Source organism: Pan troglodytes, chromosome 9 (assembly GCF_028858775.2).
Source record: "Pan troglodytes isolate AG18354 chromosome 9, NHGRI_mPanTro3-v2.0_pri, whole genome shotgun sequence".
Taxonomy (NCBI): Eukaryota; Metazoa; Chordata; class Mammalia; order Primates; family Hominidae; genus Pan; species Pan troglodytes.
Genome location: NC_072407.2, coordinates 124797017 through 124812521, shown reverse-complemented (window position 1 = coordinate 124812521; position 15505 = coordinate 124797017). Strand labels below are relative to the sequence as shown.

Sequence of the window (15505 nt, the reverse complement as noted above, 5' to 3'; positions counted from 1 at the left end):
CACCCCTCATTCCCCACTTCCCTCAGCCCTTGGCAGCCACTTATCTCTTTTCTGTCTCTTTGGATTGGTGTATTCTGAACATTTCATATAAATGGCTTCATACAATATGTGTTTTGTGAGTGTGTGTCTGGCTTTTCTCACTTAGCATAATGTTTTCAAAGTTCATGTTACAGCATGTATCAGTACTCCATTTCTTTTTATTACCAAATAATATTTCACTTTTTTTTTCCTGTTTTGAGATGGAGTTTTGCTCTTGTTGCCCAGGGTGGAATGCAATGGTGTGATCTAGGCTCACCACAACCTCCGCATCCTGGGTTCAACTGATTCTCCTGCCTCAGCCTCCCGAGTAGCTGGGATTACAGGCATGTGCCACCACGCCCAGCTAATTTTGTATTTCGTATTTTTAGTAGAGATGGGGTTTCTCCATGTTGGTCTGGCTGGTCTCCAACTCCTGACCTCAGCTGATCCGCCCACCTTGGCCTCCCAAAGTGCTGGGATTATAGGCATGAGCCACCGCGCCCAGCCTCACTTTATGAATATACCACAACTTATTTACCCATTCATCATTTGATGGCCATTTGGGTTGTTTTCACCTTTGACCATTATAAATGATATTGCTATTAATATTCCTGTACAAGGTTTTGTTTTTTTTTTTGAGACAGGGTCTTATTGTCAGCTTGAGTGCAGTGGCACTATTATTTACCCATTCGTCATTTGATGGTAATTTGGGCTGTTTTCACTATTGACTATTATAAATAATATTGCTATTAATATTCCTGTAAAAGGTTTTTTTGTTTTGTTTTGTTTTTTGTTTTTTGTTTTTTTTTCGAGACAGGGTCTCATTGTCAGCTTGAATGCAGTGGCACCATTGTGGCTCAGTGCAATCTTGACCTCTGGGGCTCAAGTGATCCTCCCACCTCAGCCTCCCAAGTAACTGGGACAATAGGCGAGGGCCACCATGCCCCACTAATTCCTTCTTGTAATCTTTTGTAGAGACAGGGTTTTGCCACATTGCCCAGGCTGGTCTCAAACTCCTGAGCTCAAGCGATCTGCCCACTTTGGCCTCCCAAAGTGCTGGGATTACAGGCATGAACCACCGCACCTGGCCAATATTATTGTACAAGTTTTTGTGTGGAGATATATATATATCTATATATTTTGAGACAGAGTCTCGCTCTATTGCCCAGGCTGGAGTGCAGTGGCACGATCTTGGCTCACTGCAACCTCCGGCTCCCAGGTTCAAGCAATTCTCCCACCTCAGCCTCCTGAGTAGCTGGGCTTGCAGGCTCACACTACCACACCCAACTAATTTTTGTATTTTTAGTAGAGAAGGAGTTTCACTATGAACCAGCGCGCCCCACCTGTGTGGACATATTTTTCAATTCTCTTGGGTATATTCTTTCTAGGAGTAGAACTGCTGAAGCATATGGTAACCCTATGTGTAACTTTTTGAGTAACGCAAGGCTGTTTTCCAATGTGGCTGAGCTATTTTACATTCTCACCAGTCATGTCTGAGGGCTCTCATTTCTCTATAACCTTTCCAAAATTTGTTATTTTCTCTTTTTTATTATAGCCATTTTTATGGGTGTGAAGTGGCATCATATTCCAGTTTCGATTTGCGTTTCCCATCTTTTCTTGTGCTCATGGCTGTTTTTATTACATAGTTATTTTAATGATATATTTCAAATTTCAGTTTAAAAACTAGTGTCTGAGCAATCTCTAAAGCTGATCAGTACATTTTTAAAGTATTGTAAAAACTCATGAGTTTTAATGTATTTAACATGTTTCAATCACTACTCTTTATTTATTTATTCATTTATTTTTATTTTATTTATTTATTTTTTTTTTTGAGACAGAGTCTCGCTCTGTCACCAGGCTGGAGTGCAGTGGCGCGATCTCAGCTCACTGCAACCTCCCTCTTCCGGGTTCAAGCGATTCTCCTGCCTCAGCTTCCTGAGTAGCTGGGACTACAGGTGCGTGCCACTACGCCCAGGAAATTTTTGTATTTTTAGTAGAGACGAGGTTTCACCATGTTGACCAGGATGGTCTTGGTCTCTTGACCTCGTGATCTACCTGCCTCAGCCTCCCAAAGTGCTGGAATTACAGGCATGGGCCACCACGCCCGGCCCAATCACAACTCTTTTTTAATGCTCAGATTATCCCATCTTTGGCCACTGAAAGTCCCTGGAGGGTGTACACAAATTGGTTTCTGGGCCCTTTAACACAGTCCCAGAAGAGTCTTTGATAGCTTCCTTTCTTTCTAGTATAAAATGTTCTAGCCTCGTTGATGTGGTTTGGATATTTGTTCCCTCCAAATCTCATGTCGAAATGTAATCTCCAGTGTTGAAGGTGGGGCCTGGTAGAAGGTATTTTGATCACAGGGGTAGGTCCCTCAAGAATAGCTTGGTACCATCCCATTGCTAATGGGTGAGTTCTCACTCTGAGTTCATCGAGATCTGCTTGTTTAAAAGTGTGTGGGCCAGGTTGGCAGCTCATGCCTATAATCTCAGCACTTTGGGAGGCCGAGGTGGACAGATCACTTGAGCCCAGGAGTTTGAGATCAACCTAGGCAAGATGGCATTTGGGAGAATAATGACATTTTTGTGGCCTTAGTTTTGGTTTGCTTCTAACTGAAAACAAGACATAGAGCAGAAAACGTAAGAAAAAATTAACATTAAAAAAATTTTTTTTTTCAGACGGAGTCTTGCTCTGTCTCCCAGACTGGAGTGCAGTAGTGCGATCTTGGCTTACTGCCACCTCCGCCTCCCAGGTTCAAGCAATTTTCCTGCCTCAGCCTCCCGAGTAGCTGGGATTACAGGTGCCCACCACCACACCCAGCTAATTTTTGTATTTTTGTTAGAGATGGGGTTTCACCATCTTGGCCCGGCTGGTCTCGAACTCCTGACCTCATGATCCCCCCGCCTCAGCCTCCCAAAGTGCTCGGATTACAGGTGTGAGCCACTGCGCCTGGCCTAAAAATTAACATATTTCAACAGGTCTAGAGTAATTATCAATTATAACAAATTTGCTCTTGAACAAATTTATTCAAAGCAAACACAGGAAGGAAGAGGGCTTCTCTCTTGGAAGGTACAACATTGAAAAATAGAACTATATTTCATCTAGATCAAAACCCCATTATATGCTGGGCACAGTGGCTCATGCCTGTAATCCCGGCACTCTGGGATTGTATTTTTTGTATTTTTTGGTAGAAGCAATTCTCCTGACTCAGCCTTCTGAGTAGCTGGGATTACAGGCATGCACCACTACACCCAGCTATTTTTTGTATTTTTAGTAGAAATGGGGTTTCACCATGTTGGCCAGGCTGGTCTCGAACTCCAGACCTCAGGTGATCCGCCTGCCTCTGCTTCCTAAAGTGCTGCGATTACAGGCGTGAGCCATTGTGCCTGGCCCAATGAAATAAACTAAACATCGCTTCTGTGACAGTCCTATGAGAGCTGCACAACTTGAATCTAACCATGAGGAAGCAGACAAAGCCAAATTGAGAGATGATCTATAAAATAACCAGCCTGTAATCTTCAAAAATATCCAGGTCATGAAAGGCAAGCCAAGACCGAAGAACTGTTCCAAACTGAATGAGACTAAAATGAAGTGTGACTCTGAACTGGATCCTTTGGGACAATTGGAGAAACCTGAATGGAGTCTGAGGACTGTTGGTGGAAGCAGAACAGTGCTAATTTCCCACTTTTGATGGTTGCATTGTGTTTCTAAAGGAGAGCGTTCTTATTTGTAGGAAGCACACGCTGAAGGATTTGGGGGGGTAATGGGTATTGTGTCAACTTATTCTCAAATGATTCCGGGGGAAAAGTGCTTTGTTCTATCTTTACACTTTTCTGTAATGTTGTGATTGTCCAAAACAGTTTTGTCAAGAGAACAAAAAATCAGCATGGTTGGATCTGGCCCCTATCACAAATTACAGACTTACAATATGCACGTATGTTATTTTGTAATTGGTTTATTCAGATTCCAACAATGAGAAATGCTCCACATAAATGCCAAAGTTTGCTGTATAGCTTAAATAAACTGATCGAAAAAGAAAGGCATGTCCCATGTTACTTTCACACGTGAAAACAGGAAGTATAACTTGGTATAACCACTAGAAAAACAAACATATATTCTGCTTTTTATTAAAACATTTTAAAAAGCCAACCATTAGGTCAATAATCAGTAAATTCAACCCATCATTTTCTTTTGCACGTGTATTGGTCATGGAATTTCCAGGTAAAAATCTTGTCTGACAGACAAGGTCCGCTCATGTGATTTAGTAATCTAAGGAATTCGAATCTTTGGGCCTACCCTGAGCTCCTCTTTGTGCCTTGGGGCATGGGTTCTGGGGCCTTCTTGCCCATCTGACTCATTTATTGTCATGTATCATTCCTCCCTGACATTGTTTTGTGCTGGTTACATCTTAAAAGTCTGTCTTGGAAGTAACTTCTTTTTTTTTTTTTTTTTTTTTTTTTTTTTTTTTTTTTTTTAGACAGAGTCTCCCTCTGTCGCCCAGGCTGGAGTGCAGTGGTGAGATCTTGACTCACTGCAATCTCCACCTCCCAGGTTCAAGCGATTCTCCACCCTCAGCCTCCCAAGTATCTGAGACTACAGGTGCGCACCACTACGCCTGGCTAATTTTTGCATTTTTAGTAGAGACGGGGTTTCACTATGTTGGCCAGGCTGGTCTCCAACTCCTGACCTCAAGTGATCTGCCTACCTCAGCCTCCCAAAGTGCTAGGATTACAGGCATGAGCCACCGCGCCCGGCCAGAAGTAACTTCTTAGGATCAGAGATCTTTAGGTACTTTGCATCCCAAATTTCTTTATTTTGTGACCAGAAGAAAATATTAAAAAGAAAAAAAAATTTTTTAAAGCAGTTCCATTAGAGCAAAGCATCAAAAAATCCTGTTCCATTTGAGGTAGGATGTTAGCTGCTCACACTGACCCTGATCCCCAAGGCTTCGTAGAATCCTCCTGCTCTGAAGTAGTGTCAGGCATAATTATTTTTTTGCTTTTCTTTTTTAAACTACAAGCTTTATGTGCATGGTTTGGTCCTCATGTTGCTGCCCTAGCTCCGGGGCAGATCATTATCCGAGGACACCATCTTGCATTGCACTAAGAGGTCATTATTAATGTCTCAGCAATTAAGCTCCTTCCCCCAGGCTGGTCCACTGAGGTGACACTGCGGCAACCCTGAAATCACATGTTCCATTGCAGAGAGCACTACACAATACTCTCTGGTACTTGGATGTGCTTTTCTTCTAATTTTGAATGTTGTACATTTTCCTTCCTCTTTGTTTTTGCTTCTGAGTACAACTTTGTGATGTAGTTCATGCAACGCATAGGGTGGGAAGCTGAAAGAAAAACATGTTGAAGATGAATATTTATTTTGAATAACATTGCACCCATTTACTTGAAACACTTTGATTGGATATCATATTTTTAGGTTCACGTATTGCTTTATAAAAACCTAAAACTTACTGATGCATATAAATGGTCTGAAGGCATTATTATATTCTTTTTTGTTTTTCGTGGTTTTTTTTGAGACAGGTTCTCACTCTGTCACCCAGGCTGAAGTGCAGTGGTGTGATCACGGCCCACTGCAGCCTCAGCCTCCCGGGCTCAAGTGATCCTCTAACCTCAGCCTCTTGAGTACCTGGAACTACAGGCACACACTACCATGCCCAGCTAATTTTCAAATTATTTGTAGAGACGGGGTTTCACTATATTGCCTAGGCTGGTCTCAAACACCTGGGCTCAAGTGATCCACCCGCCTCAGCCTCCCCAAATCCTGGGATTATAGGCATAAGCCACTGCACTGGCCTATACTATAATTTTTAAAGAAGTCTTACTATATAAACAATATACTGGTAAACCTGAAATAAAATATACAGATATTTCTGCTGTAAAACAATCTGTTGCTGACCATAACATATTGCCTTAGCAAAATTGCAAACTAAAAATAACAGGGCTTACTGCAAAAATAGGGTTGGGGCAGATCACACTCAAGGCCTGTGCAATTCTGTACAAAGAGACTAGAGATGGCCCCAGAGAATATTTTTAATATGTGCAAAACAACACAATTAAAATGCTAGATTTGAGGGTGCTAAGGCAAGGAGGATGAAAGTGAAGGCTTGAGCTCAGGAGAAAGTGAAACCCCCAGCAAACCCCTGAAGATGTACTTTTCTGGGGAGGAATCCCCTGAGTCGTGCAGGTACTCATTTTAAATTTTCTTAAAGTTGGCTGGGCGTGGTGGCTCATGCCTGTAATCCCAGCACTTTGGGAGTCCAAGGTGGGTGGATCACTTGAGTCCAGGAGTTCAAGACCAGCCTGGGCAACATGGTGAAACCCCATCTCTACTAAAAATATAAAAATTAACTGGGCGTGGTGGTGCGTGCCTGTAGTCCCAGCTACTAGGGAGGCTGAGGCGGGAGGACTGATTGAGCTGGAAAGGTCAAGGCTGCAGGGACCTATGATGGCACCATGGCACTCCAGCCTGGGCAACAGAGTGAGAGACCCTGTCTCAAAAACAAAGAAAGAAAAATTGTTTTAAAAGTTGAACTGGAAGGGCTTCCATTTTTCCAGCTAACAGACATAATTCTACTCCCACTGTTTTGGTTCTTCTTGCCTAGGAAAAACAGCTCAGGGAGCAACCCAACTCACACATGATATTAACATCATTTTCCTATCCGCCAGGTGAGTATGTGATGACGGGTATTTAGAAACAGGTGTTGCAATACAATGGACTTGGATGTTGTTTACACACATTTTCCCCTCCCACCCCCAGTTTTCACACAGTCAATTCTCTTGTGTTCCTTTCCCAGGAACACAATACACGACGTACACGAATAGTACATCTATTCGTTCTTCTCAGTTCACGCTCTAGTAGGTCAAAACCTAAAGAGGCAGAGGTGTTACAAAAGACAAGCCTCCTACAAAAACCTCAGTAAAACCAATAGAATAGAGCGGCAAAACTCGCTGTATTTCTTGCAGCTCCTGGCGGGTAGAATAAGTTAGTTTGTATGGAGGAAATAATATGGTTGGAAGGTGGAATGTTCTTGCTTTTCTGTAGTCCTAGCTTCTGCCTTCCAGATCTTTATCAAGAATACAATCCCCAACCTCCACTTCCCATACACAATCTCCTTCCCATCCTGATTCTCTTCATTTTCTTTACATATTTTGTCTCAGGAATTGCAATGAAGTCATCCAAAGGACCTGACACGTGCCTTCTTGAATTAATTGAGCCTATAGTCACTCATTTAACACAAATTTATCAACTAACCTGTGCTAGAATCTGAGGATACAGAGTAAATCTGATTACTCACCACCTAAAGGAGTATTGTAGTAGCTATGTAAAAACACCAAAAATGACAATATGGAGGAAGAAGTGCTTCTATGACAAAGGTGTCATAGGAGCCTCTGGTGGTCTTGGGGTATCCCTGTGTGTGACGTCAAACAGTCAAGGATGGCTTCCCAAAAGGAAGTCACCTTCTGCTACATGAACTTAACTGCTACTATTTATTTTTGCAGATGAGACTCCTTAAGTTCTACAGGATGATTTAGGAGACTTTCTAGTGCTAAAAAATCAGATTTTGATTCTTCTCCTTCTTTTTATTTATTTTTATTTTTATTTTTATTTTTTTGAGGTGGAGTCCCGCTCTGTCAACCAGGTTGGAGTGCAGTGGCGCGATCTCGGCTCACTGCAAGCTCCGCCTCCTGGGTTCACGCCATTCTCCTGCCTCAGCCTCCCGAGTAGCTGGGACTACAGGCTCCTGCCACCATGCCCAGCTAATTTTTTTGTATTTTTAGTAGAGATAGGGTTTCACTGTGTTAGCCAGGATGGTCTTGATCTCCTGACCTCGTGATCCGCCCGCCTCGGCCTCCCAAAGTGCTGGGATTACAGGCGTGAGCCACCGCGCCCGGCCTCCTTCTTTTTAAAGGTGACTACTTAATTGTGATGGTTAATTTTAAGTGTTAAGTTGGGTGGATTAAGAAATACCTCAAATCTGGTAAAGCATTATTTTTGGGTTTGTCTATGAGGTTGTTTCTAGAGGAGATTAGTGTGTGAGTCTGAGTGGAGTAGGTGGGCATTGAGATTTGCCCTTGATGTGGGTGGGCACCATCCATTCTGTTGGGGGCCCGGAAAGAACAAAATCAGAAAGAAGGCAAATGTGTTGATCTGTCTGCTGGAGCTGGAATACACTCCCTCCTCTCTCCTGGCAGCAGAACTCTAGACTCCCTAGCTTTGGATTTCAGGACTTTCGCCTGCGGTCCCCTGAGTTCTCAGGCCTTTGAACTTGGACTGAGCCAGGCTACCAGCATACCAAGGTCTCCAGTTTGCAGACCTCCTGTCCAAGGACTTGTCAGCCTCCATAATCTCATGAGCCAATTCCCCTAATAAATCCTGCCTCATATATATACACACACACACACACACACACACACACACACACACATATTCTGTTGTCTCTGTCTCTCTGGGGAAATCTGACTAATACATTAATGAACCTCATTGTTCAGATCTCAGGTCATACAGTTGACTTACATTGGCCATTTTTCTCTTGAGATGATGTTTCTTCATTATTTGACCTTGATCTGTAACTTTCTAGTGTGTGTTCTGAAACTTCGTTTTCTACAAAAAAAGAAAATCAAGCGACTAATTTCTGATGCCACGGACATGTAGAAATGTATATTTGAATAAGATAATACCTCTGTTACTGTGCAATAGTAGACTCACCATGCCCCTCCCATAACTCATACCTCATTAATTCAACACATAGTTTTTGATTCCTGTAGGGACTGTGCTAGGCAGTCCTGGGATTTTTATCCTTCTGTGAATAGAAGTGTCTATCATTTAATGCCAATTTCTGGAGCTATGCTAGTTTCTATTGATTATACACTCTTAGACTATAGTCCCTGGAGATTCACACCCGAGTTTACTAGAAAACAAACAATTGCTTATCTGAGACAGCACTTATCAAATAGATTATGTAGTGTCTGACAGAAAGCTTTAATGGACAGAATTTCCCTTTTTTTAGCCATTTGTTCTGGCGTCTTATAGCCTCTGTCAGGTTCCCTGCCCACTGACCTTTCTTCCATATCACATGTGCTTTCCTCAGCTTCATGATGAAGAGCTGGACTATGATGAAGAGTATGAAAATGAGGAAGGACACCAGCGTGAGCAGCAGGATGCCACTTTTCTTCCTTGCCAATCCTAAATACTGAGGATTTGCTTCTATAAGGAAAATGAAAAAGGAGTTTAGATATTTTGGGTTTTTTTTTTTTTTTTTTTGCCACTGGAGAATATGTAACAATACTTCTACAATGTGATATAAGCTAATAGACAGCTCAGATGAAGAGATGAGAAAGATCTTACCCCTGAAGGTAAAGAGACTTACATTGTTCATTCTCTGAGAACAAGCAAACAGGCATACAACAAACAAGGCAATTATGTGTGATGTTTTGAAAAGATTTTTTAAGTTACATAGCTATTGGGCTAGTTATTTTTTATTTCTAGAGAAAGCATATGAGAAAATCGACTTAAATTATAGTCAGGAGATTCAAATTAGCTTTAGGAATGATTTTTAGCAAAATATAGTTAAGTAGCAAGAGGGATTGTTAAGGAGTTTAAAAAATGATCCAAATAAAATGAAAATTTATTTATCTTGGTTAGGTTAAATGTGGCCCTACAGGAAGGCATTTGGGCTAAATCAGATGAGCTTGTAAAAATATTTCTAGCCAGGTGCAGTGGCTCATGCCTGTAATCCCAGCACTTTGGGAGGCTGGGATGGGAGGGTTGCTTGAGGCCAGGAGTTTGAGACCAGCCTGGGCAATATAGTGACACTTTGTCTCTACAAAAATAATAATAATAAAGAATTAGCCAGGAGCAGTGGTGCACACCTGTAGCCCTAGCTACTTGGGAGACTGAGGCGGAGGATGACTTGAGTCCAGGAGTTTAAGGTTACAGTGAGCTATGACTGTGAAACTGCACTCCAACCTGGGAGACAGATGAGACCTGTCTCTTAAAAAAAAAAAAAAAAAAAAAAAGGCTTTCTAAACCTAGAATTCTGATTCTATGGGCTGTAGTTTTGCTAAATGTCCTAGTCACCTCATCTCAACCAATGAATAATTAAGGAGTGCCAGCTATGTGTAGAACATTGTGCTTGGACCTACAGAAGGCACAGTTCACATGCTTTGGGGATTAGCTGTCTCTATATATAAACAAATTAATAAAAACAAACAAAAGTAAGATATGTCAAATTCTGGATCCATATGTATTTATATCATAGTGTGTTCAGGGGTTCAGAGGCAAGAATGGTCTCTGAGGGTTGAGTTGGTCAAAAAAGTTTTCAGTGAAGATATTGGCCTTGAAGGGGGAGTAAGGAGAGGTGAGAGGAGGTCGCCTCTTCCACCAGGGGCAGTGAGGATAAACAAGGGCAGGGCCATTGAAAAGGGTTGGTGTTTTCAGAGAAAAATATGTATCTCGTAAGGACTTTGTAGATATGAGACTGCAGAAGTAGGTAATAGATGGCACCTAATGAGGTGTTTGGGACTCGTGCTCTGTGTTGTAGACTTCAGGAAGCTATAAAGGGTTTTAGAACACAGGTATGCAGAGTGTAAAGAGATATTTTGATGGTAGGGTGCTAAAAGTGAACCAGAGGAGGAGAAACTGAAGTTATAATACTCCATGCAGGAGATGATGAGAGCCTGGATTGGGACGTTAACTGTGACAATGGACAAAATACCTGAAAGACAAGACTCAAAAGTTCTTGGAAATTGCCTGATTTTACATACGTGTGTGCATATGCATATACATATACACATAGATATATTTGTACACATACATAGGAGTGATAGATAACACCAAGGTTTGGGGCCTGTGTGTTGCTTTGGGGCCTGTGTGATGCTTTGGACAAGCTGATTTTGTGGGAGAAGGTGCTGTTTGGTATTTAGCAATGTTGAGTTTGGGGAAATCGCAGAAAATTCAGCTACAGATACATAGAAAATGGAAAGAAATTGGGAGCAATGCTGAGGAGGATGTTCTGGAAATATAGGTATAGAAATCTTTTGCTGACTGGGCACAGTGGCTCACACCTGTAATCCCAGCTATTTGGGAGGTGGAGGTAGGAGATCTCTTGAGCCCAGGAGTTCAAGGCTGCAGTGAACATGATCGTGCCCCTGCACCCTGGCCTGGGAGACAGAGAGAGACCCTGTCTCTAAAAACAAAACAAAACCAGAAAAGAAAAAGAGAGAAATCTTTTGCCTAGTGGCAACAGGAACCATCTTGGGAATGAGTAAACTCTTTAAAAAATAAGGGAAGAACAGCCGGGCGCGGTGGCTCACGCCTGTAATCCCAGCACTTTGGGAGGCCGAGGCAGGCAGATCACCGGAGGTCGGGAGTTCAAGACCAGACTGACCAACATGGAGAAACCCCATCTCTACTAAAAATACAAAATTAGCTGGGGTGGTGGCGTGTGCCTGTAATCCCAGCTACTCGGGAGGCTAAGGCAGGAGAATCACTTGAACCCGGGAGGTGGAGGTTATAGTGAGCTGGGATTGCACCACTGCACTCCAGCCTGGGCAACAAGAACGAAACTCTGTCTCATAAAAAAAAAAAAAAAAGGAAGAACAAAAGATGGAGAAGTAAAATCGGAAGTATATACACATTTAAGAAGTCAGAAGAGGAAGATAAGTTAATTAATGGATACAGAGAAGCAGTGGTTAGCAACAAATAACAGAACCAGGAAAAGTATGTCAAGAAGCCGAGAGGTAACTAAATCAAGGAGGGACAAGGGAGTGATTAACCAATCATGTCCTAAAGGGCAGAAAGGTCAAGAAAAGGGAGGACTGACAAAGGCCATTGAATTTATCGATTAAGAGGTTAAAATGTCGAGTGTTTATTCTAAATGCAGTGGGTGACACTTACCGGTGGTCAAGTCAGGATCTTGAGTGGTTTGTTCTTTCTCTTCCTTGTCAATCTCCGATGTACTAGAATCTTCCGTTACTGAGACTAAAGTGAAAGAAGATAAAACATGAGCTATGCATACATTATATACATGTGACTATATTCAACTGTAGTTACGTAAGTCTTCCCAGAGCAGTTTGGGAAGCCAAATTCAAAAACAGTACTGAGATCATTTTTGAACTATGGATTTCTTGCAAACATAATTGCAAATGGCTAGGCTCACTTTGCCTTATTTTTTTAAGGTAAATGTTTTGAGCATTTACTCTGTGCCTGGCCTTGAACTGAGCACGTGGTATATATTATTTCTCACCACAGCTCTGAGAAAACGGAGGTTTAGAGCAGTTATGTAAAGTACCTAAAGTCCTGTAGCAAATAAGTGGCAAAGCCAATACATAAACTCTGTTTTACCTAACTCTAGAGCCCAGCATTTAACCCATTATTTCATATTTCCATCCTGAATCAGGCCTATTAGGGAAAAGGTCTTTAGGATAACAAACTGCTTCAAGATAACAACTGAACACCGAGGAACGGCATTCCAAGCTTTAATTATAGAAAACCTACAGCCTGAAATTTATGTTGGAATATAGCTTCAGTTATTCAAACCTCTGCTTGCCTCCCCATTAGAAGTGGGATGTACTAGGATGTTTTTTCTAGATAAGATAAATTATAAAAAATCAGAAACTGTGTGTGTTTTTTTTTTCCAGATTTTACTGCTGATGTTTCCAATTTCCTTTTTTCCCTCTGCAGTTTCTTGCTTTTCAGTCTATTGCACAGCGCCGCTATGTGGACCCCGAGGGGAATGAAGCCTCCCATTCTATTGAAAATGGGTATTAAAGGTAATAAAATCGTAGAAATGGAAAGCTGAAAGGAATTTTAGAAACCCTATTTTTAAAGTCTTATATATGGAAAAGCAGAGCAGAAAATTGAGTTGTTCAGTAGCAAGCCGTTAAAAATTACTAGATTCTAAACACGTTTACAAATATTGGATTATGAAAGCAAGTGATGTGGCTGTTCCACTTCATAATATTTTCAATTTCCATTGTCCTTCAAAAAACTGTATGGTACATGTTGTATTTATCAGTGTTTAGAAATCCCAAACATTTACTTTTAAATATTATTTAGGATACAAATTTTTAAAAATGTGATCTGATACTCAGAACTATGAACACGATAATGATCTGAAAGCCCTTATTCCAACAAATGAAATTATTATTGACACATTACATGAAATGGAAAGAGAATATGTAGGAATTTATGCCTTTCTGGATGAGGCTAATAGTCTTGCTCAAAGCACCATAACCACTTCTTTCTTTCTTTCTTTCTTTCTTTCTTTCTTTCTTTCTTTCTTTCTTTCAATTCATTTTCTGAGAAGCTGCTATTGCTGGACACTATGCTAGGTAAAATACAAAGTCAAATTAGATATACAATCATTGCTCTGAGTTAACCTCTAGTGAGTTCACTGTCTAAAAAACTGGAATTATAATCCAGGCTTTCTAAATTATTCTGTATTTGTAGTTCAATCCCATCATCAAAAATGACCTGAGTTATTGACAATCAAGTAATTGATGTGCCTTCAGAGGTGATTTTGTTATTCAATGACAACACCAAATCTCCAGCTTCTGCTTCTTTTCTCTTTGTTGATACCAAGTCTGTGTTTTGTGTTTGGTGTGCTTCAGGTGGGAAAACAAAGAAACGAGTCTCTCTATAAATGAATTCAACTTTGTCCTTTACTGCAGAGGAAATTCAAATGTCACAGTCGTGAATGTGTGTGTACATGTGTACATCTCTATCTCAGGCAAACTAGAACTGAACTTGCAAAGCTTTATGTCAGCCTGAAGCCCATCCCACTAAGTATGCCGATGCCTGATGTGGTTCTACTCTAGGGTGCTACAAAGCTGGAGCCAGTTGGAGGGGGCCTGTATGGTCTTAGTAAAAATTAAAACAAAAATTATTCTTAAAACTTAGAATGAGAAAAATAACCTTCCCAAGGAAGCATGATTTTTTAAAAACAAGTTTGAACGATTTTGACACTTACCAGTACTGGTGGGCTGCTGTGGGTCTTGAGAGGATAGAGAGTTTCTCTCCAGAGCATCTGAAGCTGTCTCTTCATCAGTAACTAGGAAAGGGGAAAAACAAAATTCTGCTACTATAGAGAGCAGTTTTACCCACATTGTGCTCAGTAAAAGAGATTGGAGAATATATTTAGCGGCTACCTGCTTGTAGAGGTTGTGCAGAAACCCCAGAACTGTGTGTTCTGCGGCTCCTGCTCTGGTTTTTGAATCTGTATCCCACTGAGTGCCCATCTGCTCACCTGCCTGGCTTAAAGCACAGCATGCTGGACCTCTGTGTGGTGGCAGTGGTAGGCAAAGAGTATTCACTGTTTCTATCTGTGTCCTTCTATCCATCAATCAATCCCTCTGTCTGTTTATCTACCCATCCACCTATCTATCTACCTATTAGATGGCTTTGGAATCAGCCTCAGACTGGGCTGAATTCCAGTGCTGCTATTTACCTGCTCCTGAATGAGTTGGACAAGATACCCGACCTAACACTTTTTTTTCTCTTATCTGTAAAACGGAGATACTGACAGCATTTACCTCTTCGAGTGTTTTGTGAGAATTAGTAAGTTCATTTATATAACATGTTTAGTACAATGCCTAGCTATTTATGAAGCACAATGCTAAATGTTATTGTATAACATTAATCAATGCTTAGGAATGTTTCCAGAGGGTCAGCTTAGTATAGGTTTTACCAGTCATTGAACAGGTTTACCAGCCACATCCAGGAAGCATGTAATAACTGTGCCTGTCACTTTACAAATACTAATACTGACATGTCGGGTGGGCACAGTGGCTCACACCTGTAATCTCAGCACTTTGGAAGGCTGAGGTGGGTGGATCGCCTGAAATCAGGAGTTCAAGACCAGCCTGGTCAACATGGTGAAACCCCATCTCTACTTTAAATACAAAAAACTAGCTGGGCATGGTGGTGTGTGTGTGTTTGTAATCCCAGCTACTTGGGAGGCTAAGACAAGAGAATTGCTTGAACCTGGGAGGCAGAGGTTGCAGTGAGCCAAGATCGCACCACTGCACTCAAGCCTGGGCGACAGAGCGAGGAGACTCCCTCTCAAAAAAAAAAAAAAAAAATATATATATATATGTATATGTATGTGTGTGTGTGTATATATATATATGTGTGTGTATATATATATATATATACTGACACGTCACAGGTGGTTCATGTTTTTATACAATTTGTGAGTGCTTCTTGGTGTTTATTTAATCAAATAATTTTCCATGGTTTTGAAAACATATCTGGTTAATCAAACATTCAAACTGTATGAAAAATATAAAAATACCTGAATTGTGTGTAAGGGCTCTGAGGAAAGAAAGAATTACTAAGGAAACATTATAGAGATAATAGTATAGACTGTAAGGCTAAAATGAACTCTGACCACACAGGTGCTGAGAAAATTGAAGAAAGAGGAGAGCTGCTGGCAATGAAAAGAGGGAAAAGCTGGAATGCTAGTCAAATA

The 15505-nt window shown here is 41.2% G+C and overlaps 1 protein-coding gene across 1 annotated transcript; it reads right to left on the bottom strand.

The window, feature by feature from the left end:
- Positions 1-4449: 4449 nt before the first annotated feature.
- Positions 4450-14177, bottom strand: CRTAM (cytotoxic and regulatory T cell molecule). The gene is made up of 5 exons (XM_001136009.6): positions 14006-14177; positions 11932-12015; positions 9094-9240; positions 8551-8637; positions 4450-5359 (listed from the first exon to the last, which is right to left on the bottom strand). Exons 1-5 carry the CDS (start codon positions 14139-14141, stop codon positions 5229-5231), a joined length of 585 nt encoding a protein of 194 aa, XP_001136009.2. The 5' UTR covers positions 14142-14177; the 3' UTR covers positions 4450-5228.
- Between the last annotated feature and the right edge of the window lie 1328 nt (positions 14178-15505).